A 24,942-nucleotide genomic window follows, 5' to 3' on the forward strand; every position below is an offset into this window, starting at 1 on the left:
AACGAGTGAAGAAATTGTATTTGCAATGTAATGCGACCCAGAAATCTCCCGAAGGTGTACGCCTGATATTGTCCGGAAGACCCGGAACCCTTGCGAAAACTTCGCTAGTCCCGGCTTTAGGACCTTTGACCCATAATCTGTGGAGAATGCTTGTACCACCTTCGCAGATGACTACAAATGATCCGTCTTTGCTTGCAGCTAAACCATTGGGTAAATGAAGTTTGTCCATTATAACTTTGGCCTCTTTCTTCTTTATGTCGTATCTAACTACTCTTCCCACTCTATCACCGGATATAGACACGTAGAATACTTCCCTATCCAACAATACAAACATAACACACTTATAAGTTAATTCCACAATTTTTATAAATAATTTTGTACGCGCATAACATAACATATGATATGAGCGCCATGATCGGTATTATACGGATGACACGAAAGAGTATAATGACTAGACAGGTTTACAAATTTAAACTACGATCACATTCGTATTCCATGTATTCATTTTTTAACATTGCTTTATTCAATTAGGCGATTCTACAAAACTAATACTAGTCACGTTAATCGTTCCGCCACTCTACCCCATATAAACCATTTGTCACTATTTCATCAAGAATAGAATATATATACCGCAATTGTAAATAAGGGAATAAGGGAAAATAGCTTCGTCATTTTTTTATAATGATTATTAAAAATGTTAATTACCCGAAATGGTATTGATCGCTGCTATCATTGAAGTAGTAGATACCATCCTCTTCATCTATATCCCCTTGGTTCGCAAACGTTACGCTACGACCTTCGACATCACCAAGAAGTAACTCGGCCAAGCCTCCCTCTGGTCCAACCCTCATGAGTCCAAAGTAACCATCACATATGTATAAATCTCCTGTTTTCCTATCAAAGGTAAGTCCCAATGGTCTCCCACAACTTGGTACTACTGCATCCCTCGTACAATTATTTCTTCTCACCAAAAAGAAAAAACAAAAAATTAATTGGGAATATCAAATAAAAAATATCCTATAGATCTAATTAAAATCTTATAGAAACACATTTGCTAATCAGGGGATTTTTAAAACAAATGAAGGGTAATTTGGTGTTACGGTTGAACCTGTGAGGAGAAGTGTGGGCGAAATCGACCCAGCCTAGTTCTTCACCGCTCCATTTGAGGATACGACCGTCGGTGACTCCGACGTAAGGGCCTCCACCTTGTGGATCGAATTCTAAGCCTTCTGGTCCATGGCCGTTAGGAATGGGAATGGTCTTAGCCCCCTCAAGGACGTGTTTGGAGTCTTTTAAACGGTCCGGCTCGATGATAGATTCCCAGAAGAAAAAGCAAACGATGGCTAAGAAAACCGGAACGGCGGCGATCGGCGTTCTAATCGGCATCTTGCTCTCACTTTTGTGTTCTCTCAGAATAATGTTTGCTTAGAATGGTTATGGTTATGGGAGTGAAATAATTAGGTTACTATAAATAACAAAGTTGAAAAGAATCAAAATTTATTTATTACACTTAGGGCAAGCCCATCAAAGGATTTAAAAAGTATCTTACAAGTTTGCTAATAATAAAACAGAATAATATAATGCAAAAAGCTTAATTTTACTAAGCATCGATCCTTAGATTAGATGTTTTAGATTTCTTTAGAAACATGTGTGTGTCAATTTATGATTGGTCGGAGTAAAAAAAGAAAAAGAAAGGTTTTATTTTTCTCTCTCGTCTCTCTCGCATCATCGCTTCTAATTTCCTCACCATTCTCTCTGTTTCTGGGATGGGTAATTTCTGCAATGAGGTTAGTTTCGATTACTCCTTATACTAGTGTTTGTTGTTTTGATTCTTCCTATCGATTTGGTTTTTTTTTTGTTATTGAAGTCGAATCTTCAATTTGGAATATTGAAAAAAAGATAGACTTCTGCCTCTTCAGATTCGATTCAGACTTAGGACAACGTTGGTGTTGCTTCTGTTGCTTTTGGAACTTCTTACTATCATCTTCACCCTAACGATGCAACTCTCCTCTAGGATCGTCTTCCTGTACGCTTCTTTCTCTCTTCTCTTCTCTTCTCTGAGACTTGCTTTTTGTGTCTTGTTTTTGATCACTCGTTTTTGTAATCGAGAGGATTGATGAGCATAAGGGTACTTACTCCATTGTTCCTTTGCTTCTTGCTGGCCTTATTAGCATTTTATATTGGAGGTAACTCAAATTCCTTAAAACTCTCAACTGGTTTTTAATGATACCATATTGAAGTTAAGAGTAAGCTGACATGAGAGGCTGTTATATTACAGGTTTTTCGATGACATTAAACCATATGCTTTAGTACAGTTTGTTCATTGCATTGTCATTCCCTTGATGGTTATTCTTTTACCTCCAATGTATACACATTCTACGTATTGGCTTTGGGCTGCAGGTTAGTGCTAAGGGTTTGTGTTGATACATATCTTCAGTTTGCTTTTACAGTTATAGCTTTCTTACCTCTGGTTCTTATTCTAGATTCAATTGGCTGAAATTGCAGGATTTTATCTCTTAGCCAAGGTGGAAGAAACTGCTGATAAGCCTATATATAGCTGGACTCATCATATTATTAGTGGCCATTCTCTGAAGCATTTGTACGCTGCTATGGTCCCTGTCTTCCTTACCCTCGTGCTTGCAAAAGAACCGTTCAAACTGAGAGGTACATTCTCATATATATATGAGATGGCCGGGAATTGCAGATCCATATTCTTGACTCATGCATTCCATTGTTGGATATTGTCACAGTTAAAACACTTATGTTTGAATTTGTATGTCCCCTTTTTTCTATGTATCTATCAATCATGCTGCACCTATTTCTAGTTGATCATATTCTTGCGTTCATTTGATTCTTATCTCTTGGATCTGTTATCTTAGATTGTGGAGGATGCTTTGCTGGTCGGTGATGGTTCTGATGGGCATTGCGGTTCTGTTTCTTTCCTCTGTTTTCGGTTCTGTTTGAGACTTCAAATTCATCATGTCCATAAATTAATGAAGATCTTTGATGCTGCGGGAAATTCATTTAAGCTCTCTATGATTGGATGCAAGTGCATATGTTCTTGTGTGAAGAACAAGAAAAATCAGAATTAAGCAAACCAATCTCTTTTAATCATCAAGAACAAGAAATTTTAATTAAGGACTCCAAATTTAACAACTTTCAATGGACACATAAAATAATTAAATTTCTTAAGAAGTTCTTAATTTCACTTTTTTCAAAATTAAAAATAGAATATGTTTTAAGAAATTTTGGTTAAATCCTTTGATGAGGATGCCCTTATCATCTCTGCTGACAAATAATACAACACACGTTACACACGTGGTTATCTGTCAGCAGAGATGATAAGGTTTACAATATCAGCGGCGAAAGTGATGAGTTTGGTCTGGTCGAACGAAAATGTAGATTCAAAGAAAACATTTAGAGGTCAAAATACTGAAAATTTTCTTTTTTTCCGTGGTGGAAAAAGTTTTACTCTTGTTTTTCTTTTATTTTTCTTTTTAGCAAAAATATAGCTAATTGATTTTTTTCTTTTTCTAATTTAAACTGGTGCAAAATAGAGTTTTACTTCTTTCTATCTGACCGGTTCAACTACTCATACTCAATACCTGTGAAAGTAATCAGATATATAAAACTTTTTAAGATATAACATTTTCATGTTTTTAAATATTATTTAATATTTATAGGGGAATAGAAAAATATATATCATATCTTTACAAGAAAAAAATATATTGATTGATGCAGTTATCCTTTTTTATTTGCATTGGTTTTAGTCAAAATAAATGAGAAATTTATTTTCATTAAATATATTAATATTTTAAATTAACACTTTTCATATATGAAAAAGTTTAACCTAAAAATGTGATTGATTTAAAGCGGAAAATAGTGGATTCTTGCGGATTTGAGTCGGTAATTATCTAGTATATAGTGTGCTAGAGGACTGACATTTACATCATTTGGACACTAATTGTCGTGCTCTTATATAACGGACTATTAATTAGACAGGTGTTGTGTTTTGTTGTCTCTTGTATACTTGATTTTATTTGTCTATACAATTAATGGCTTTTTATAGTTTCCTTGGGTAGGTTTCTTTCCAAGAGAACAAAAAAACAAAATCAACACTAGCATACTGGCGATCTCTGTTTGCATTTTAACGTTTCTTTACTATTTTTACCAAAACGGTATATAAGCCCGTATCTTTTTTTAATAGAAAAGTGAAAATTATTTTATTTATTTTATCAAATAAAAAAACACTGTTATTTGTTAATTTGGTCCCATAACCAAATCAAATGCAAATCTAAATACAATTTGCTATTTCAATTTTCAAGTGATTGTTTTTTAGACCACAGGAAGCTGCAAAAGATTTATCAAACAAAAGAAGTTGCAAAGGTGTTCAATCAATTATCGAATCATGTGGAGCTTTCATTTAGGAAATTTTGTTTAAAGTACCACATTCCAAAAAACTTTTTACAATCTACCACATCATTAATTCCTTTTCAAAAATACTACATTCTACTTTTTGAGCACATATGAGATGACAATTATATCCTGGACAAAAAGCAAGATTGTTGGTGTCTTTTTATAACACAATGTCACATATGATTTGACATATTGATACATTAAATATAAAAGGATAAAACGCTATATTTTTTTCGTGGCCAGTTATTCTGAATTTGCAAAAGTAAAATACATCTATACAAAACATGTCTGTAGTAGACAAATTCACCAATAAAATAATGTTATATAATTTAAACAAATCTTGTCTACTATAAAATAATCGGTGGACAAAATTGTGAATTTACTTTATAGACAAATGTTTCTAATTATATTGTGGACAAATTTAACAGTGTATACAAAACATATTGCTAGCAAATATATTATTAAAGTCCTCTATTGGCAAGTTATGTATTTGTCTAAATTAACACACATATATATATATATAGTGGACAACTATTCTCATTTATTTTGTGAACACGTATTATGGACAAGATTCTCATTTAAACTTGTCTACCAGTTAAAAAAGTGTCCACATGACATGTTGCTAGTAGACATATTACTCAAAAATAGTAGACAAGTTCTATCTTTGTTTTCATAAATCTTGTGGACAAGTTTCTCACTATTTTGTGCATAAGTTCGGTGGACAATATAAATTACTCATATACGATGGAATTCACAACATTAGCCATATTTAAGTTCATAACATTGTTGAAATGTGAAGTGCCAACCTGCAAATCAGTATGGTTTGTAATTACATGTGAAAAAAAAACATGAAAGTTTAGTTTACAAATCTTTTTAGTCTATGCATTGTTTAGTGGACCAAATGAAAATCTATTTAGTCAATTCTTGCAATGGCCAAAAACAAGACTTACGCAAGATTGATGTAAGAATTTGATGATACAAATACCAAAAATTAGACAAATATTTTTGGATATTAAAATAGTGTTGTGCCATTTATTCTTAAATTTGATTTAAAAATAAAGTAACTTTTGAAGAGAGCTGGAAGAAAGAAACGTGGAAGATGATAGTAAATAATTAATTGTTTTGTATTTTTAACTGCTACTTTATTTTAAATGGGCTGACACATAATGAAAAGACACTTATAATTAATGAGAAAGAGAATTGTTGAAAGAGTTGGTCAAGGTTACTTTTGTCAATTCAAATAAGCTTATGGTAGAATAGAAAAGGTTGTATGCAATGTGGTAGAATAGTTGAGAAAGTCAATTATATATGGTAGTTTTGTTAAAAAACTCTTTCATTTATTAGTTAATAATACTTATTCCCTCCGTTTAAAATTACTTGTTATTAAAAGAAATTAAATTTTTTATTTTACTTATTTTTTAATATATTTTTTACACTTTTTATTGATCAAAGGCTCAAAGCATTAAAATAGAAAATAAAATTGTTTTTTAGAAAACATATGCATTGAAAATCTAAAACGACAACTATTATAAAACAAAAATTTTACTCTAAAATGACAACTAAAAAAAATCAGAGGAAGTAATACTCAGTTGAAATGTAGTTATCATAACAAAGTGTATAACGGAAAAAGTGGTAAAAAAAAATAGTACTTCAAAAATTTTGGTTTTAGTTTCTAAAACCATTTCAAAACATGCAAAAAAATAATAATGAAAATAAACAAAACTGTTCATATCAATAATCTAACTTCTATAAAAAAAAAATCACATGACCATATATATGTTAGATAATATAGTTTAGGTTTCAGTTTTTTTTTTTTTTTTGTATTGTAATGAAGATCAAACTTTTCTATTACTCTAGTATTGTTTTATGGGAAATTTGTAAAAACAGGCATTTTTTGGGTGAGAGATTCGGATTTAGAGATCCATACAGTGAAAGGCATTAGTGTTGGTGTTAAGGTTCTTGTTCCTGACCAATTTTTCCTGGGTGTAAACGATGGATTGTTATTCACGCGCTTGGTGATGACGTCAGGGGAGCGAGGTAATCTGGAAGCTCAATGTTGTCAAATTGATATGACGAGAGGAGAGGGACTGAAACAGTGGTAACTTTCTGATTTATGGCAAGGTTCCTCCGGCGTGTTATCTCCATGATCACGGGCATTAGAAGACGGCAGATGAAGACGGTGACGGTGGCTCGTAGAGCTGTCTGAAGAGTGGTTGTGTTTGGGTCTGGATGGCGTAGAGATTAGTGGCCGACGGTTTTTAGAGCAGCTTCTCTCTCGAAGGTTTTCCGGTGGCTTCTCCGTGGTGGTTGAGCGGCTTCTCTCAAATATTTAATGGACTATACAAAAAGCAGATTTAAAAGGAGAAAACTACCCTAATGGATAATAAATAGGGAACCCAAATATTGTTTGTGATATTTCCTCTAACAGTAAATTCCCAATTTCAGTTTCAAACTCGTCGGAGAAGGGAGAATAATGAACAGGTGAAAAGATGATGTCATATGGACGAAGGGTTCTTAGGTAATTTTGCCCGGATTGAGTGCCTATTTACGAAGACCACTTCGAGAATGCCTTATCCGGAGGGGTATTGGCTTATTAATGCTTTTTTTTTAATTAACTCTTGTTTTATTCATTAAAGTTTTTCAATTGGTACCACTAGATCCACCTCTTAATTTTATTGTTATAAAATCTCTTAATTTTTATGGTCGCATCGCATCTTAAAGTTTTTTGAGGTAAGAAAGCATGTGATCCCAGTATCCCACCATCCCGTATAGACTTATATTGTTGCATAAGACAGTGAGAATGTTAAAAAGAAAATAATGACTTGTGTTATATGAAGATTCTGAGGAACTTTAGTTACATCTATTAATTATAAATTGAAACAAATAAAGCCTAAAATTAATGTTTTTCTTTTTTATCACTTTCTAATCAAATAATGAAGCTCATTCACATTCGACTGCACTTTTTGTTATTTAATCAAACTTGCTCGACTTATTCTGTCGATCTAATATTTAGAGGTGGGACATATTTAAAATCCACAATTCGAGAGATTCCTATATGCTCGAGAAATTCAAAAACGTTGGAAATCTATAAATGAATAGTGAAACACTACACCGTAAAGTTGTTATAAATTAAATATGTTTATATGTATCCTCTCGCTCTCATATCAAATTTCATATGTAATTAGGATTTAACCCGCGGTACACCGCGAGACAATATTTTTAATTTTAAAATTTAAAATTTATATTGTATTTATTTGTTAGTTTATTATTGTTTTATTAATTTAAAAATAGAAAATTTTACAGGTATTTAATATAAGTATTCAAGTTTAATTATGTTAATTGTTTTACCAAATTAGCATATTTTTATAGTTTATAATTTTCATGTCAATATATATAGTTTATGATAATTAATAGAATTTTAATTTTGTTTTGGTAATTCCTCAAAAAATAAAAAATAACTAAATTATATGGGGTTTTTAACATATTTAATGTGACATTTTATAATTGGATTTTCGGTTTAGGAAATTTATTAATGTTAATATAATTATGGATATTGTAAACTTTTGTTATGGAAAATATGTTGTACATCATTTAAATATGAGAGATTCTAGCATCCATAAAAATAGTTTTGAAGATTTAGGCTATGAATGGCAATAAGTTTTTCATTGGTTTTTAGTTTTTAGATTTTGGTTTTTGGATTTTTGTTTTTAAATTTTTGGTTTTTGGTTTTTGCTGTATATTTAAAAATTAATAAATTAAAAAGTCAAAAATAAAAATTTACGCTGGAAAAAAAGGTTTTCCACAAAATCTCAAATTTATGGTTTTTAGTTTTTCTTTGAAATTTAGAAAAACCACTTAAAAACTAGTTTTCCTAATCTTTAGGGAATCCAATTTTTGAAAATCTTGAATGGTAAAGAAATAGATTTTCAAAAAATCAAAAACCAAAATCAACTTAAAAACTAGTTACCATTCAAGGCCTTAATGGGTTAAACCTTTAATCGGTAGAGTTGTTTTTGGAAAAATCAGAATGTATAGATGTTGTTAAAATTTTATGGCAATAAATGTAACAAATGTTGGTCAATTTAAGTAAGTATAGTATTTGAGTTTCTCTGCAATATTATTTATAGAATTGTTTTAGGGGTTAATGTTATAAAAAAATTTAAATAAGTAAAACTTAAAGGACATATATCAAAATGTACTTCAAAAATATTAATATAAATTAAATAGATGGGAAACACTATATAGCAAAGTAGCATATCTTGATCTACACGTACGATTACTCAGTATATTCTATAATTCAAAGTTATTAATTTTTTTTATCATAATATTTTGAGAAGAAATAATCTAGTGAAAATCCAGTTGATAATCGTTAGTGGATCTCCCTCATTCACGTCACTCGGGCATCTTTTAGCGACAAGAATCCAAATAAACTAAGAAAAAATTATTCCAGTACCAAATAAACTAAGAGGGTGATATTGGTTTGAGATTTATGAAGATTTTTGAAGAATTCAACAAAATCATAAAAAATGAATAAGTGAAAGATTGTTAAAGATTGCTAGAGAGTTTTGTTGATTAGTTTTCTAAAATTTTGTAAAGTCCTCCAAATAATCCCTGTATTTTTGTGGTACTTTCCATTACTTTATTTTGTAAATAAAGTGTCTAAAATCATGAACCAATAACATAATAATTGAACTCATTAACAATACTAGATTCTTTTGTTTTAATTGAATGACACAAAACTTTTAATGACTTTATAAAAGTCTGAATCTAATAATGCATATTTGTTAAGATTTTAAATGACTTTTTATAAATCACAAACTAATAACACTAAATTTTAACAGAGTTTAACAAAATCTTGATCTAATAACAACAAATTCTACATAATATTTAAAATTTTTAAAACTCTATTCAAATCTTAAACCAATAACCCCCACTAAAAAAAATTATTCCAGTACACGTACACATATGCTCTTTTGCGGTGGTATTACATACTACAGTCTATCACTATTCACTAATACTATATTGGCACAAATATATTAGATAGTAGTTCATTCAACGCACGTCTATGGAAAAGATAAATAGTCAGACATTTATTTTGTTTGTTAATTTATCTATTCTTTCTAACTTTTATCTTTTTGTCATTATTAGTCATTAAGCATCTTCATCCCTTCGTTGAGAAGATGATGATTCTCCCACGGCTCAGGCTCTCAGTTTTGCTCCGATACCATGAACGCAGATCATAATATATAAATCAAGAATGTTTTAGCACCATAGAAAAATGAAATGAAAGGCAAAAGAAGAAGAGACCAAGATCAAATGAAACAAAAATTTGCAGAATCCAAGTTCTCATCAGAATTGACTCACACAACAAGAAGGTACAAAACAAGATGCGTTCCCGCTGATAAACGAATCACACAACTAAGTGATGATTTGTTTAAATCATTTCAAATCATAAACAGATGTATCAAGAACCCAAACGGCCGGCCAATATACAGACCCGATCCATAACTTTCCATCTTTAGTCTCATAAGCCTCACTAGCATACTTCACCACGCTCCCTTCACTGTCCTCAAGTACCTCAAGAATCTCTCCCGTCTCTCCAGAGAGTTTCACGACAACTCCATGAGGTTTTCCTCCGTTGGTGAGATGAATCGCGGTCTCCATCTTCATTACCTTCATGAAAAACCTCCCGATCCAAGGGTGAAACTGAGACAAACGACTGAACAAACTGTCTTTGCTATGTAATGCGACCCAGAAATCCCCCGCTGGCGTACGCCGGATGTTGTCTGGGCTCCCCGGGAGACTCGCGAAAATCTCGTTGGTCCCGGATTTGGGACCTTTGACCCATATCCTACGGCAAGAGTTCAAACTGCTCTCACATGTGACTACAAACGATCCGTCTTTGCTTAGAGCTAGACCATTTGGCAACAGAAGATTTTCCGCTATAACTTTGGCCTCTTTCGTCTTCATATCGTATCTAATTACTCTTCCCTCCTTCTTCCCGCACATAGACACGTAGAATACTTCCCTATCCAACAAAACAGTCATACCAAATTTACAAGTTGTACTCATACGAAATCAAATTGGTGATCTTTTGAACATAAAAGTCTCAAACTATATATATTTAGGTCAAGTTATATTTATTTTCTTCTAACCAACAAATATATATTGATGTGTTAAAGCTGGCGAGTGTAATAAAATTTACCCGAAGTGGTATGTATCGCTGCTATCATTGAAATAGATAACATCTTCCTCTTCGTCTATATCCCCTTGGTTGGCAAACATAATTTTATTTCCATCAACTTCATCAAGAAGTAACTCGGCCAAGCCTCCCTCTGGTCCGACCTTCATGAGCCCGAAGTAACCATCGCATATGTACAAATCTCCTGTTTTCCTATCGAAGCTAAGTCCCAATGGTCTCCCACAACTTGGTACCACCTCATGCCTCGAACAGTTATCTCTTCATTCACCAAAAAAGTAAATCCAGTTAATTGGGAACAACGTTAACTAAATCATATTTAAAAACAAAAGCTAAAACAGAGGAAGGGCAGTTTGGTTTTTTTTGGGGTTACGATTGAACCTGTGAGGGGAAGTATGNTCCCGCACATAGACACGTAGAATACTTCCCTGTCCAACAAAACAATCATACCAAATTTACAAGTTGTACTCATACGAAATCAAATTGGTGATCTTTTGAACATAAAAGTCTCAAACTATATTTAGGTCAGGTTAATTTTTATGTAAGAAATATATTTATTTTCTTGTAACCAACAAATATATATATTGATGTGTTAAAGCTAGCGAGTGTAATAAAATTTACCCGAAGTGGTATGTATCGCTGCTATCATTGAAATAGATAACATCTTCCTCTTCGTCTATATCCCCTTGGTTGGCAAACATAATTTTATTTCCATCAACTTCATCAAGAAGTAACTCGGCCAAGCCTCCCTCTGGTCCGACCTTCATGAGCCCGAAGTAACCATCGCATATGTACAAATCTCCTGTTTTCCTATCGAAGCTAAGTCCCAATGGTCTCCCACAACTTGGTACCACCTCATGCCTCGAACAGTTATCTCTTCATTCACCAAAAAAGTAAATCCAGTTAATTGGGAACAACATAAAAAAAACAAAAACTAAAACAGGGGAAGGGCAGTATGGTTATTTTTTGGGTTACGATTGAACCTGTGAGGGGAAGTATGTGCAAACTCGACCCAGCCAAGTTCTTCACCTCGCCATTTGAGGATACGACCGTCGGTGACGCCGACGTAAGGGCCTTCACCTTTCAGATCGAACTCTAAGCTCTCTGGTCCATAGGCGGGAAGAGGAATGGTCTTAGCATCTTGGAGAACATGTTTCGAGCCCTTTATGTTGTCCGACTGGATGATTGATGCCCAGAAGAAAAAGCAAAGGACGGCTAAAATAACCGGAACGGCGGCTACTGGCGTCAGAACTCTCCTGTTAATCGGCATCTTTCTGTGTGTGTGTGTGTGTTGAATGATGATGATACTGAAACTACAAAGACTCTATAAATAGATTAAATTAATGTTTTTCTTTTTATCACTTTCTTATCGAATAATGAAGCTCTTTCACATTCGATTGCACTTTTTGTTATTTAATCAAACTTGCTCGAGGTATTTTGTCGATCTAATATTTAATATTTAGCGGTGGGAAAGATTTAAAATCCGAGAGATTCCTATATGCTCCAGAAATTCAAATACCATGGAAAAGTGTAAATGAATAGTGAAACACTACACCGTAAAATTTATATGTATCCTCTCGCTCTCATTTCAAATTTCATATGTAATTAAATAGAAACCTTATATAGCAAAGTAGCATATCTTGATCAACACGTACGATTACTCAGTATTCTATAATTCACATAATTTATTAATTTATTATCATTATATTTTGTGAAGAAATAATTTTAAAGAAAATCCAGTTGAGAAATGGTTGGTGGATCTCCCTCATTCACACCATTCGGGCATCTTTTAGCGACAAGAATCCTAAAGCAAAAAATCATTCCAGTACACGTACACGTATGCTCTTTTGCGGTGTTATTATATGACTATTTGTTACTATCACTATTCACTAATACTATATTGGCACAAATACATTAGATTAGAGTTCATTCAATCAACGCACGTCTTTATGGAAAGGATAAATAGTCGGACATTTCTTTTGTTTCTTAATTTATCTATTGTTTCTAACTTTTTTTTTTTCCTCAAAGTAAATATATTGATGAAAATTAGCCATTACAAAGAGAGTTAGTTAGCCAAAGAGGCTTTAATACAGAGCTGGAATAGTAAGAACAATTAGCACAGCCAAACTTTGCTAAAGAATGAGCTACATTATTATATTCTCTTTTAGTAAATATGAAAGAGCAGTCTATTTTAGAAGCCCAAGTTTTAATATCTTGGAGTAGGTTTGTTAAGGAGATATCAATTTGATGACCATTCACTAATTTGATTAAAATGTTACAGTCTCCTTCAAAAATAATTGAACGGTAACTTCTTATCCAAGCTTGTTGTATGCTAGCTAGTAGTCCTTTTGTTTCTGCTTCTAGTGGCGATCTTGTATTAGGAAGTCTACTCGCACCCCACAGTATAGCTTCACCCTGAGAATTTCTGAAAATCCATCCACTTGTTGCTCGTCTTGTTGTATGATCATAACTTGCATCAAAATTGCATTTAAGATACGGAGAAGTCGGTGGTAACCATTTAGTTGAGGATGTCCTTATGACCGGCATTGATGTTGGAATATGGTGTAAGTTCTTAATCCATTCCTTTGTATCAGATTTTGCCTGGAGGACCGTTTTGGATATACTCTCTCGATAGTTGTTGAAAACCAGATTATTACGTGCCTTCCATATTCTCCAAAGCAAAACAAATGAAAAAATCGTATCATAGATGTTAGGAGATTGTGAATGAATGGATAACAAATTAGCAATGTTTTCTTCAACATCTGATTGGATTTGGTTTATGGGGAGTGATGATGATCCGGCAGCACACCATGTCATTAGAGCAAAAGGACATGTAAATAAAAGATGGTTTATAGTTTCTTCTGATTGTTGACATCTCAGACAAATGGTATCTATGTTCATTCCTCTGCTACGCAATCTTGTTCTGGTAGGTATAGCCTTTGATAGAACACGCCAGATAAAATGTTTTACCTTCGGTATAAGTCTTAGTTTCCAAATCTTATTTTTTTAGTTTGATGGAGCCATGTGGTATGTTGAGGTCCTCTCCCGGATCAAAAGGAAAGTGAGTAGCAAACCAATAACCTGATTTACCAGAATAGGTACCTGATCGAGTATAGGTCCATATCAATTTATCGGGAAATTCCTCTTGTGATAAGTGAATTCTTTGAATGGCCTCCTGCTCGGGTAATGGAACAATGTCAGAAAGTTTATTAACATCCCATTGCCGAGAGTTCCCCATCTTAGATATTACTTGTTCTAGAGGTATGGAAGAAAGATGTAATTCGGTTTGCACCAGTCTTGGGGGATGCTCCTCTAAAAAATTATCTAAACCTATGCGAATGGTTTTACCATCCCCTACAATGAAACGGCTTCCTTTTTTAAGAAGGTCTAATCCTATTAAAATAGAAGACCAGCCATATGATTGATTTTTCCTTTGTTTAGCATCAAGAATCGTGTCATCTCGATAATATCTATTTTTCATAACCCGGGGAAAGAGAGACTCTGGATATTGTATCAGACGCCATGCCTGCTTGGCTAAGAGGGCATCATTAAACTTAGCTAGGTCTCTAAATCCCAGTCCCCCTTCTTTTTTTGGTTTTTGTAATTTTTTCCAAGCAATCCATGGAATACCCCGTTGGTTTGAACCTTTTTCCCACCAATACTGCATTAAAAGGGATTCAATTTTGCTTGTGATTCCTAGAGGCAGTTTGAAACAGGACATGGCATAAACAGGCATTGAGAGAGCCACATAATTTAGCATTATTGCCTTCCCTGCCGGAGATAACTTTCTTGCAGTCCAACCATTTGTTCGTTTCTTGACTCTATCAACAATGTACTCAAACATTTCTTTCTTTTTACTGCCAAACTGTTCAGGAAGGCCTAGATACTTGCCACCTCCTCCATGGTTAGGGATATTTAAAATATTTTTCAAAGCTGTCTGCAAAGGCCCATGAAGTCGACTGCCGAATGTTATCATAGATTTTGAAGTATTTATTTTTTGACCAGAATAATACTCATAGATGTCAAACACATCTTTTAGAGCTTGGCAGTGTTTTCTTTTCGCTTTACAAAAAAACAAACAGTCATCGGCAAATTGTAGATGAGTTATACTTGGAGCTCCATTACCAATCCGAATCCCACTGAGATCACCATCTCTCACACTTGATGATATTAAGTGACTAAGAATATCTGAACATAGTATAAAAAGATAGGGAGATAAAGGATCCCCTTGTCTTATACCTCTTGTAGGTTTAATGTGGCCATATGGAGCTCCATTAACCAATACCGAATAGTTGACTGTAGTTACCACCCCCATTATCCAGCTTATCCATTTGTCGCAGAAACCAAATAATCTTAAAGTTGTTTCTAAGAAATTCCACTCGACACGGTCATAAGCTTTGGAGACATCCGTTTTAACAGCCATATAGTTTTGTGATACACGTTTCCTGACTTTTAATGAATGCATAACTTCATGTGCTATCATCACATTGTCTTGAATTAAACGGCCAGGAATAAAAGCTGCTTGCGAGTCGGAGACGATGTCATTGAGAAGAGGTTTTAGCCGTTGGACCAGACATTTAGAAACTATCTTATATAGGACGTTACATAATGCTATCGGACGGTAATCAGAGAGTGTTTGTGGATTGTCGATTTTTGGTATCATACAAATGTTAGTATGATTGATGCTTGGCTTCATTACTGCTGTCTCAAAGAACCTATGCACTTCTTGTATTACATTCGGACCGACTGTATCCCAACATGATTTATAAAACCTTGCTGTTAAACCATCTGGTCCGGGAGCACGATCATCCCCTATTGAACGTACAACATCATAGATTTCCTCACTAGTGAACATCATCGTTAGCTGTTCATTTGCTTCTTCTGTTACCTTAGTACGAAAATCAGCAAAAGTCGAAGGGGAAACTTGATGATTCGTAGAAGAGAAAATAATTGTGAAGAATTGTTGAGCATGGTCGCCAATCGCTCTATCTCCCTGGTATACATTGCCTTGATCATCTGATATGGAGGTAATCCAATTTTTTGCAAACCTTGCTTTAGCACAGGCATGAAAAAACCTTGTGTTTTGATCGCCATTAGACATCCACATATTTCTACTCTTTTGCTGCCAATGTTTTTCTTCATCATTATAGGCTTTGGTTAACTCATCTTGGAGAGAGGGAATAGTTCTTCGCATATTCGGGTCCAGGCTCTCCATTGCAGCATTTAGAAGTGTTTGAATTCTGACAATGCTTTCTTCAGAATTTACGTTATGTTCTCTCTTAAGATTTGCCAACTTACGTCTACAATTTTTGATCAATTTCTAACTTTTATCTTCTATCTTTTTGTCATTATCAGTCACTAGATATGGAGTCCTCGCGAACTCATTTTATTAAAATATTCATTACAAAGTTTTTTTAATTAAATTTATTTATTAAACTATTAGGATTCTTATACTATTTAATAAAAATTTCAAAAATACAATTTTTTGAAATATTCTTTATATTATTATTGAAAAATATTCTTTAAAAAATAATCTTACCTTCACATATGATTAAATAAATAATTATCAATGCTACACACATCAAATCAAACAATTTTTTACAATTAACTGCCATAAGATTATATTGCAGTCGTGTTATTTCGTTCGCTTTTATTCGTCGTTACCTTTCGTTTGCATTTTTTCAATATAATCTTTTATCTCTGTCTTTTCGTCGTAATTTTTCGTAAAATATTTTTTAATTTTTGAAAAATGAATAAATGCAATCTACAGTCGTGTCTTCTCTTCTTAACCTTACAGTCATATTTTTGTATCTTTTATGAACTGTTACAACTTGTTCTCTTGTTGTCAAATATGATATGTAAATGATTATATTTTTATTTTATTTTTTTAAATGATAAAATTATGAATAGATTGTAAAAGACACTATAATTTTCTTAAATAATCATATAATAAATTACAAATATTAAAAATATTAATTGAGGACCATTCTTAAAATGACATAATGATTTGTTTAAATTTATTTTAATTAATTATTTTAATCTTTTTGGCATCACTCAAACATACTTCTACTTTTTTACTTCATAAAAAATGAATATAAATATTACTATTCACTCAATCAGTAAGAAAATTACCAATCCTCTCAAATTTGAATATACCTAAACAGAAAATTATCACATATTTTATTTATTTGAATTAAAACTCAGTTATATATTCATATAAAAAATACATCTATTTTCATAAAGGCAGTATTGTAATTTGTAAATGAATATATAATACAAATAACTATCGTTTTATAGATGAAATATATTTTTATATAAAACAACTATAGTGGTTAATCTAATATTGAATGTACTTACTACTTATTTTTCTTCGCGTAAGATGCTGGTTAATTATCCTGAGTCGTACATAAATAAATAATATAATAAATATTAGAGGGAAACAATAACACTTAGAACTTATAAGAATAATATTTAGAGGTATGATGTAGCATCACAATGTGTGCGTCTAAGGAAGATGGTCGGCGAAGACGGCCAGATTCATTGCTCTCACACGCTCCTCTTTTTTTTTGGTAGTCAAAATCCAAACCTTTTCAAACTTTTATAATATTTCATATTCAATATCTTTTTTTTTTGTCAACCATTAGGCCACAAATGGCCGGGTCATTAGCCAAATTCCTATATTCGTAGGAAGTGGGACTCGATCCCTGGTGTGATGGTATCTTCTACAAATGGACTCACCTCCTGCCACTGCACTAAGATCACTTCACTCATATTCAATATCTTTTGTTGTTAAGATTTCAATTTGAGTGTATTATGAGTAGAACTAAATATACAAATTCCCTTAACCTATATGAAGTTGTAGATAAGTCTTTGTTGTCAAGATATTTATTAGACAATCATCTTAACCGTCAATCTTTCTGTTGATCACCGGTTTTCCATCTCCCAATAAACCGAATATTCCCAACAGTAGAAAATATAATAGAACGAACTGTGATATTTTATTTTTATTTTTACCTTGATATTTCATAATCAGATATTTTTTTTTTTTTAAAAATAGCAAAATAGAAATCCATATTGTTTTCTATAATACAATTAGTTTTCTAATCAAAAAGCATGGAGTAGACAAATATATACTTGTGACAAAAAAAACAAACATATACGAGCCAATATGCTCTCATTTTCTGAAAAACTAACTTGAACTACATTTTTTAACAGCTAAAAAAAAATTTCGGTTTGGATTCGTACTAATAGAATGATAACCCTCGATGAATAGATGGTTGTATACCTAGAGACTGAATATAATTAAATATTACAACGATTAATAAAATATATCAAACTGCAATAAATTTCTCATAGTGATGAGACGTCATTTCTAACAAATTCTCTTTTAACTAATATAAATATAAAGAAAATTTGAATACAATAATGAGAAGTTATTTATATATAGATTTCTAAAGATGTAAACATTTGAATAGACACAACTGTTTGTAAATTACACAACTCTATATTCAACAGACGCAATTTTTTAGAGAGACGCAACTGTAAAAATTTTCTGTCAAAAATATAAAATAAAAAAAATTAAATACAATGATGAGAAGTCACTTATATATAAATTTATAAAGATGTGTATTTGAATATACACAACTGTTTATAAGAGACACAACTCTACATTTAACAGACGCAACTTTTTAGAGAGATGCAACCGTTGAAATTTTCTGTCAAAAAAGAAAAATATATATAATATATATATATATATATATATATATATATATATATATTTTATGAAAAACTACGACGAAAAATCGCAATTTTTATTGGCATTTTTTCAGATTGTTATTGTTATTATTATATAGATTAGTATCTTCATCCCTTTCGTTGAGAAGATGATGATTCTCCCATGGCTCAGGCGCTCAGCTTTGCTCTGATACCATGAACGCAGATAATATATCGATCAAGAATTTTTTAGCACCAGAGGAAAATGAAATGAAGAAGAGACCAAGATCAAATGAAACAAAAATTTGCAGAATCCAAGTTCTCATCAGAATTGACTCACACAACAAGAAGATATAAAACAAGATGCGTTCCCGCTGACAAACAAATCACACAACTAAGTGATGATTTGTTTAACTCATTTGGAAGCATAAACAGATGTATCAAGAACCCAAACGGCCGGCCAAAATACAGACCCGATCCATAACTTTCCATCTTTAGTCTCATAAGCCTCACTAGCATACTTCACCGCGCTCCCTTCACTGTCCTCAAGTATCTCAAGAATCTCTCCCGTCTCTCCAGCGAGTTTCACGACAACTCCATGAGGTTTTCCTCCGTTGGTGAGATGAATCGCAGTCTCCATCTTCATTACCTTCATGAAAAACCTCCCGATCCAAGGGTGGAACTGACACACACGACTGAACAAACTGTCTTTGCTATGTAATGCGACCCAGAAATCCCCCGATGGCGTACGCCGGATGTTGTCTGGGCTCCCCGGGAGACTCGCGAAAATCTCGTTTGTCCCCGATTTGGGACCTTTGACCCATATCCTACGGCAGGAGTTCAAACTGCTCTCGCATGTGACTACAAACGATCCGTCTTTGCTTAGAGCTAGACCATTTGGTAACAGAAGATTTTCCGCAATAACTTTGGCCTCTTTTGTCTTCATATTGTATTTAATTACTCTTCCCTCCTTCTTCCCGCACATAGACACGTAGAATACTTCCCTATCCAACAAAACAGTCATACCAAATTTACAAGTTGTACTCATACGAAATCAAATTGGTGATCTTTTGAACATAAAAGTCTCAAACTATATATATTTAGGTCAAGTTATATTTATTTTCTTCTAACCAACAAATATATATTGATGTGTTAAAGCTGGCGAGTGTAATAAAATTTACCCGAAGTGGTATGTATCGCTGCTATCATTGAAATAGATAACATCTTCCTCTTCGTCTATATCCCCTTGGTTGGCAAACATAATTTTATTTCCATCAACTTCATCAAGAAGTAACTCGGCCAAGCCTCCCTCTGGTCCGACCTTCATGAGCCCGAAGTAACCATCGCATATGTACAAATCTCCTGTTTTCCTATCGAAGCTAAGTCCCAATGGTCTCCCACAACTTGGTACCACCTCATGCCTCGAACAGTTATCTCTTCATTCACCAAAAAAGTAAATCCAGTTAATTGGGAACAACATAAAAAAAACAAAAACTAAAACAGGGGAAGGGCAGTATGGTTATTTTTTGGGTTACGATTGAACCTGTGAGGGGAAGTATGTGCAAACTCGACCCAGCCAAGTTCTTCACCTCGCCATTTGAGGATACGACCGTCGGTGACGCCGACGTAAGGGCCTTCACCTTTCAGATCGAACTCTAAGCTCTCTGGTCCATAGGCGGGAAGAGGAATGGTCTTAGCATCTTGGAGAACATGTTTCGAGCCCTTTATGTTGTCCGACTGGATGATTGATGCCCAGAAGAAAAAGCAAAGGACGGCTAAAATAACCGGAACGGCGGCGACTGGTGTCAGAACTCTCTTGTTAATCGGCATCTTTGTGTGTGTGTGTGTGTTGAATGATGATGATGATGATGATACTGAAACTACAAAGACTCTATAAATAGATTAAAATGTGGAACGTGAGTCTTTTTTAATAAGTGATTTCGGACGTAACACACGTTACACACGTTAATAACTTAATATATCAATGTCATCGCTCAGCTCAACGTGCCACGTATCTGTCAAAATTATAAAAAGCTTTAAAAATGTTAACAACGACAAGGATCAAATATTTGGGAATCTGGAATTTAAAATTTTTAAATGCTAATTGAATACTCACAAGTTGTACGAAGAAAAATAATTGAAAACGTAAGAGAATATATTTGTCATGATCTCGAATCTTCTTTTTTCACAAATTTTGTAATGATAATTTGGGAAAAGCATAAGACAGGTACACCAACTAATTATTATACTTTACTTTATACAGAAAGACGTATATGAAAAATGTACAAGACAGTAAAAAAAAAAACTACACTAGCTTAATTTTTAGGTTTCCATGATTTAACGTATATCATATTTAAATGATTATTTATATAAATTTAAAACATAAATACTGAGAGGCTTTTATAAATTTGTTTCATGATATGAGATTTACATTTAATACTCAAATGTTTACACGTTTGATATTAAACCTCTGATCTTGTTGAAAGTACACACACACGCGTAATATTTGCTTTTGGTTAACGTATTTTTCAGTTCTAAAACTTACAATAACTAGAAATTTGAAACGTTTGTGTTAATATACTTCTCTTTCTTCTCTGTGAAGATTTCCATAAAATATTAATGCCATGTGAGGCCATATACTACTTCGAAATATATTAAAAAGATTCTGACAACAATAATTTCACTAGATTTATTTTAATGATTTACCTTCTTCAATAGAAGAAAACTCTAGCTAATCCTCTTAAAATGATACAACATTGACACACTGGCGTTTTTTGGTTGTGCTTTAGTCCGCTATAATTAATTTTGGCGGTTTGCTAGTGATTTTTTACGAAAGTGAAAACCATATAGGATAATATGCCCATTGTTTTACGATGAGTTCTTCGTAGGACCCTTCTTTTCTTTTCTCATAGTACAGAATGTTATTTATTTATTTGGTCACAAAATCAAAATGAATGCAAAGCTAAATCGAAGTTGCTTTTCAAATCGACTTTCTTCTTTTCATTTTTTAAAAATTTATTTTCCGACCACAAAAGTCGTCAAGGCGCGTGCGTGAAATCAATACCGACAACACAACAAGGTGTTCAGTATTGACTCTCGTGGAACTTTAATATTTAGTGGAATGAGGAGATTGAAGGACTCGAATACATATTAGAAATGTGGTTAATACATAATAAATATATATATAACGAAGATAACAAACAAGGGAAACAAAATTCTAAATAGTCACTATAAAGTCTTGATGCAGCAGGCCGGAAACACAGATCTCATCTACAATGTTTAATTAACACAATGTAAACATATTACACTAAAGAATATGAATTAATTTGTTCTCGTCTTTGCAAATTTTTTAACTAAAACGATCATACTTAAATATATAAAGATTGCATCGGAAAGGTGGGAAATCCCCAATGGTGGGAATAATACGGTCTAACCCAATGGTGGGAAATCCCCTTTAACCGTATACAGAATATATAAAGATCATACTTAAACGATCATATTTTTTACTCAATGATGGGAATAATACGGTCTAACCCAATGGTGAGAAATCCCCTTTAACCCAATGGTGGGAAATCCTCTTTATATTTATGTTTTATATATGAGTGAATTTGTCTGTATACCATTGTGGGAATAATACGGTCTAACCCAATGGTAGGGATTTCCCACCACTGGGTTAAATATATGTAAACTATACATACAGACAAATTCACTCATATATAAAACATGTGTTTTAATTAAAAAACACAAAGATGCACATTATTGGTACGGTTGCTTAAGTAAAAAACCCATAATACGTAATATATAAAATATTCATTTGCGGTCAAGAACCCATACTGCAGGTTGGAAAACGGACCCAACCATATTTTTCCATCATCTCTCTCATAAGCCTCACTTACATACTTCATCGTCTCCCCTTTTCTATCCTCAAGAATCTCAAGGATCTCCCCTGTCTCCCCAGAGATTTTCACGGCGATTCCATGCGGCCTAAATCCGTTAATCAACCCAACCAGAAAGTCCAAACTCGCCGTCTTTTCAAAAAACTTCCCTATCCACTTATAATTCACCATCAATCTCCCTATCAAGTTCTTCTTACAATGTATGCCGAGCCAAAAATCACCCGTTGGTGTCAGACGGATGTTGTCGGGATAACCTGGAACCTGTGAAAAGATATCTCGGGTCCCAGCTTTAGAACCTTTGATCCAATACCTATGGACAAGGCCCGTGGCGGAATCACAAACAATTAGAAAAGACCGATCTTTGTTTAGAGCCAAACCGTTGTTACACCGGAAATTGTCCATGATAACTTTGGCTTCTTTTGTCTTCTTGTCGTATCTAATCACTCTTCCGGACCGTTCGCCACTGATAGTTACGAAGAATACCTCTCTAATCGACATAAATAACGTAAAGATTTACAAAGTCATTTCTTAAAAAACGTGACCTTCAGTAAATATATATATAGTCTTAATTAGGTAAAAGCCTAATTAGTAAATACCTGAAATGATACTTGTCGCTACTATCATTGAAGTAGAAGACATCTTCCTCTTCGTCGAGATCCCCTTGGTTGGCAAATATAACTTTACGACCTTCGGCTTCCCCAACAACTAACTCGGCCAAGCCTCCCTCTGGTCCAACCTTCATAATCCCGAAGTAACCATCGCAGATATACAAATCTCCCGTTTTCTTCTCAAAAGTAAGTCCCAATGGCCTTCCACAAGAAGGTACTACTTCGTGCCTTGAACAATTCCCTCTTCATATAACAAGGATAATATATGAGAAGTCACCATAGAAAATGTTAATAAAAGTTAAAGAAGTTATAACAATGTCTTGGCATCATATTTCTATTAATGTATTTAACATATGTAGAATAAGTTTTTTTCTTCGACATATAATAATCTATAATAGTTTTAACTTTTAAGTACAAATTTGTTTAAGTTTTTACTAAAATGATATTTTCATAAAAAGTTCAGCTGGTTCACACAACAGAGCCAAACGGCTAAATTAGTTCATTAATATCTAAATTTTTCTCCGAATATATATACTGTAGAAACGAAGACAAAATATTTTTTTTTTTAAATAAAAACTAAACAGAACAGAACAAAAGGTTTTTGTTTTGGGGTTTTAACAACGGGGTTATTTGCTTATTGTCTTCAATATATATAGTCTTATAGCTAGATATCATCATAAAAGAAAACCTGAGAGGAGATGTGTAGGCGAACTCAACCCAGCCGAGATCATGGCCACGCCACTTAAGAATACTACCATCGATGAGGGCTACATAAGGGCCTTCTCCTTTTGGATCCCAGTTCATGCTCTCCGGTGCATCAATAGGGAGAGGAATAGTGTTAGCCGTTGACAGTATATTTTTGGAGCCTTCTATATGATCTGGCGCAAGGAGTATCTGATACGTAATAACGGCCAAGACGGCCAAAACAGCCGGAACGGAGATCCAGCTTGGAATCTTCTGGTTAACTGGCATTTTTCTCACACTCAAAAGACGTGTGCAACTCAAATACTTTTAATTTGTTAGCTGAAACCTCTAAAGAGATAACTAAATTCTCACCAAAAAAAATATATACAACTAAATATGTCTCAAGGGGGAGTATAGAGAGTTAGCTGAGTGGATGAAGAGATAACTAAATTCTCACGTGTATATTAGAAAGATTACAATTTGGGTTTGAAATGCCAGTTGTCGAAAAAGAGCAAGAGCCGTAGTGTAATTATAGAAAGCGGGTGGGACTATAGTACCATTTTAGTATTGAAACTTTCAATTCGTTTGGGACCAAGGTTTGTACAAGGTTTGTTGAAACCGCCGAATCATTATAATTACCACGTGTTAATTTAAAATACCAAATATTCAAAAAAAAAATTGAAAAGAATTATCCAAATTTATTTTCTCCCTTAAAAAAGGGTTGATTTAAAATGTATACACATTTATTAAAATTCAAAACTCACAAGTAAGATACAACATGATCACTCATTTGCGCTCAAGAACCCAAATGGCTGGCCAGTAAACAGACCCAAACCATAACTTTCCATCATCTCTCTCATAAGCCTCGCTTACATACTTCATTGTCTTTCCTTCTTTGTCTTCAAGTACCTCAAGAACTTCTCCCGTCTCTCCGGATATTTTCACGGCAACCCCGTGCGGCTTAAACCCGTTGATAAAGCCAATCACGTACTTCAAACTTACTGTCTTTTCAACCAATTTTCCAAGCCATTTATATCTCACAATAAGTTTCCCTATTAAGTTCTTTTTGCAATGTATGCCAATCCAAAAATCTCCCGTTGATGTCAACCGGATGTTGTCGGGATAACCCGGGACTTTCGTAAAGATATCACGAGTCCCGGCCTTGGGACCTTTGATCCAGTATCTGTGGACAAGACTCGTGGCAGACTCACATGTAATTAGGAAAGACCGGTCTTTGTTTAGAGCCAAACCGTTGTTACAACGAAGATTGTCCATGACAACTTTGGCCTCTTTCGTCTTCTTATTATATCTGATCACTCTTCCCGACGGGTCGCCACTGACACCCTCCAAAAATACGTCCCTATCACACAAACATCACATAAAGTTTTTGAATAAACTTTCATTCAATCCAAACAAAATTCACATG

The 24,942-nt window shown here is 33.5% G+C and overlaps 4 protein-coding genes and 2 pseudogenes across 4 annotated transcripts in view; 1 reads left to right on the top strand and 5 right to left on the bottom strand.

Annotated features, from left to right (window-relative positions):
• The window catches only part of LOC104715738 (protein STRICTOSIDINE SYNTHASE-LIKE 8-like), a 3,430-nt gene extending 1,974 nt beyond the window's left edge, over nucleotides 1-1,456 (bottom strand). Inside the window, exons 1-3 of the mRNA XM_019230058.1 lie at nucleotides 1,109-1,456; nucleotides 706-960; nucleotides 4-314 (exon numbers count right to left, since the gene is read on the bottom strand). Coding sequence (XP_019085603.1) covers nucleotides 4-314; nucleotides 706-960; nucleotides 1,109-1,386 — 844 coding nt within the window. The 5' untranslated portion in view covers nucleotides 1,387-1,456. The remainder of the gene's footprint in view (nucleotides 1-3; nucleotides 315-705; nucleotides 961-1,108) is intronic.
• Nucleotides 2,089-2,964, top strand: LOC104715739 (the record flags this gene model as incomplete). The annotated part of the gene is made up of 4 exons (XM_019230059.1): nucleotides 2,089-2,186; nucleotides 2,279-2,400; nucleotides 2,506-2,773; nucleotides 2,880-2,964. Coding segments are annotated over 4 exons (573 nt in total), but the record flags the coding sequence as incomplete, so codon positions are not given.
• On the bottom strand, nucleotides 9,727-11,932 carry LOC104715740 (protein STRICTOSIDINE SYNTHASE-LIKE 8-like). The gene is made up of 3 exons (XM_019229367.1): nucleotides 11,599-11,932; nucleotides 11,237-11,491; nucleotides 9,727-10,444 (listed from the first exon to the last, which is right to left on the bottom strand). The coding sequence occupies exons 1-3, from the start codon at nucleotides 11,883-11,885 to the stop codon at nucleotides 9,856-9,858; spliced, it is 1,131 nt and encodes a 376-aa protein (XP_019084912.1). The 5' UTR covers nucleotides 11,886-11,932; the 3' UTR covers nucleotides 9,727-9,855.
• LOC104712363 (protein STRICTOSIDINE SYNTHASE-LIKE 8) lies at nucleotides 18,595-20,258 on the bottom strand. Its single transcript, XM_010429255.2, has 3 exons — nucleotides 19,872-20,258; nucleotides 19,510-19,764; nucleotides 18,595-19,332 (listed from the first exon to the last, which is right to left on the bottom strand). The coding sequence occupies exons 1-3, from the start codon at nucleotides 20,156-20,158 to the stop codon at nucleotides 18,744-18,746; spliced, it is 1,131 nt and encodes a 376-aa protein (XP_010427557.1). The 5' UTR covers nucleotides 20,159-20,258; the 3' UTR covers nucleotides 18,595-18,743.
• On the bottom strand, nucleotides 22,059-24,001 carry LOC104712364 (annotated as a pseudogene).
• The window catches only part of LOC104714855, a 2,439-nt pseudogene continuing 1,689 nt past the window's right edge, over nucleotides 24,193-24,942 (bottom strand).

This window comes from Camelina sativa, chromosome 9 (assembly GCF_000633955.1).
Source record: "Camelina sativa cultivar DH55 chromosome 9, Cs, whole genome shotgun sequence".
Taxonomy (NCBI): domain Eukaryota; kingdom Viridiplantae; phylum Streptophyta; class Magnoliopsida; order Brassicales; family Brassicaceae; genus Camelina; species Camelina sativa.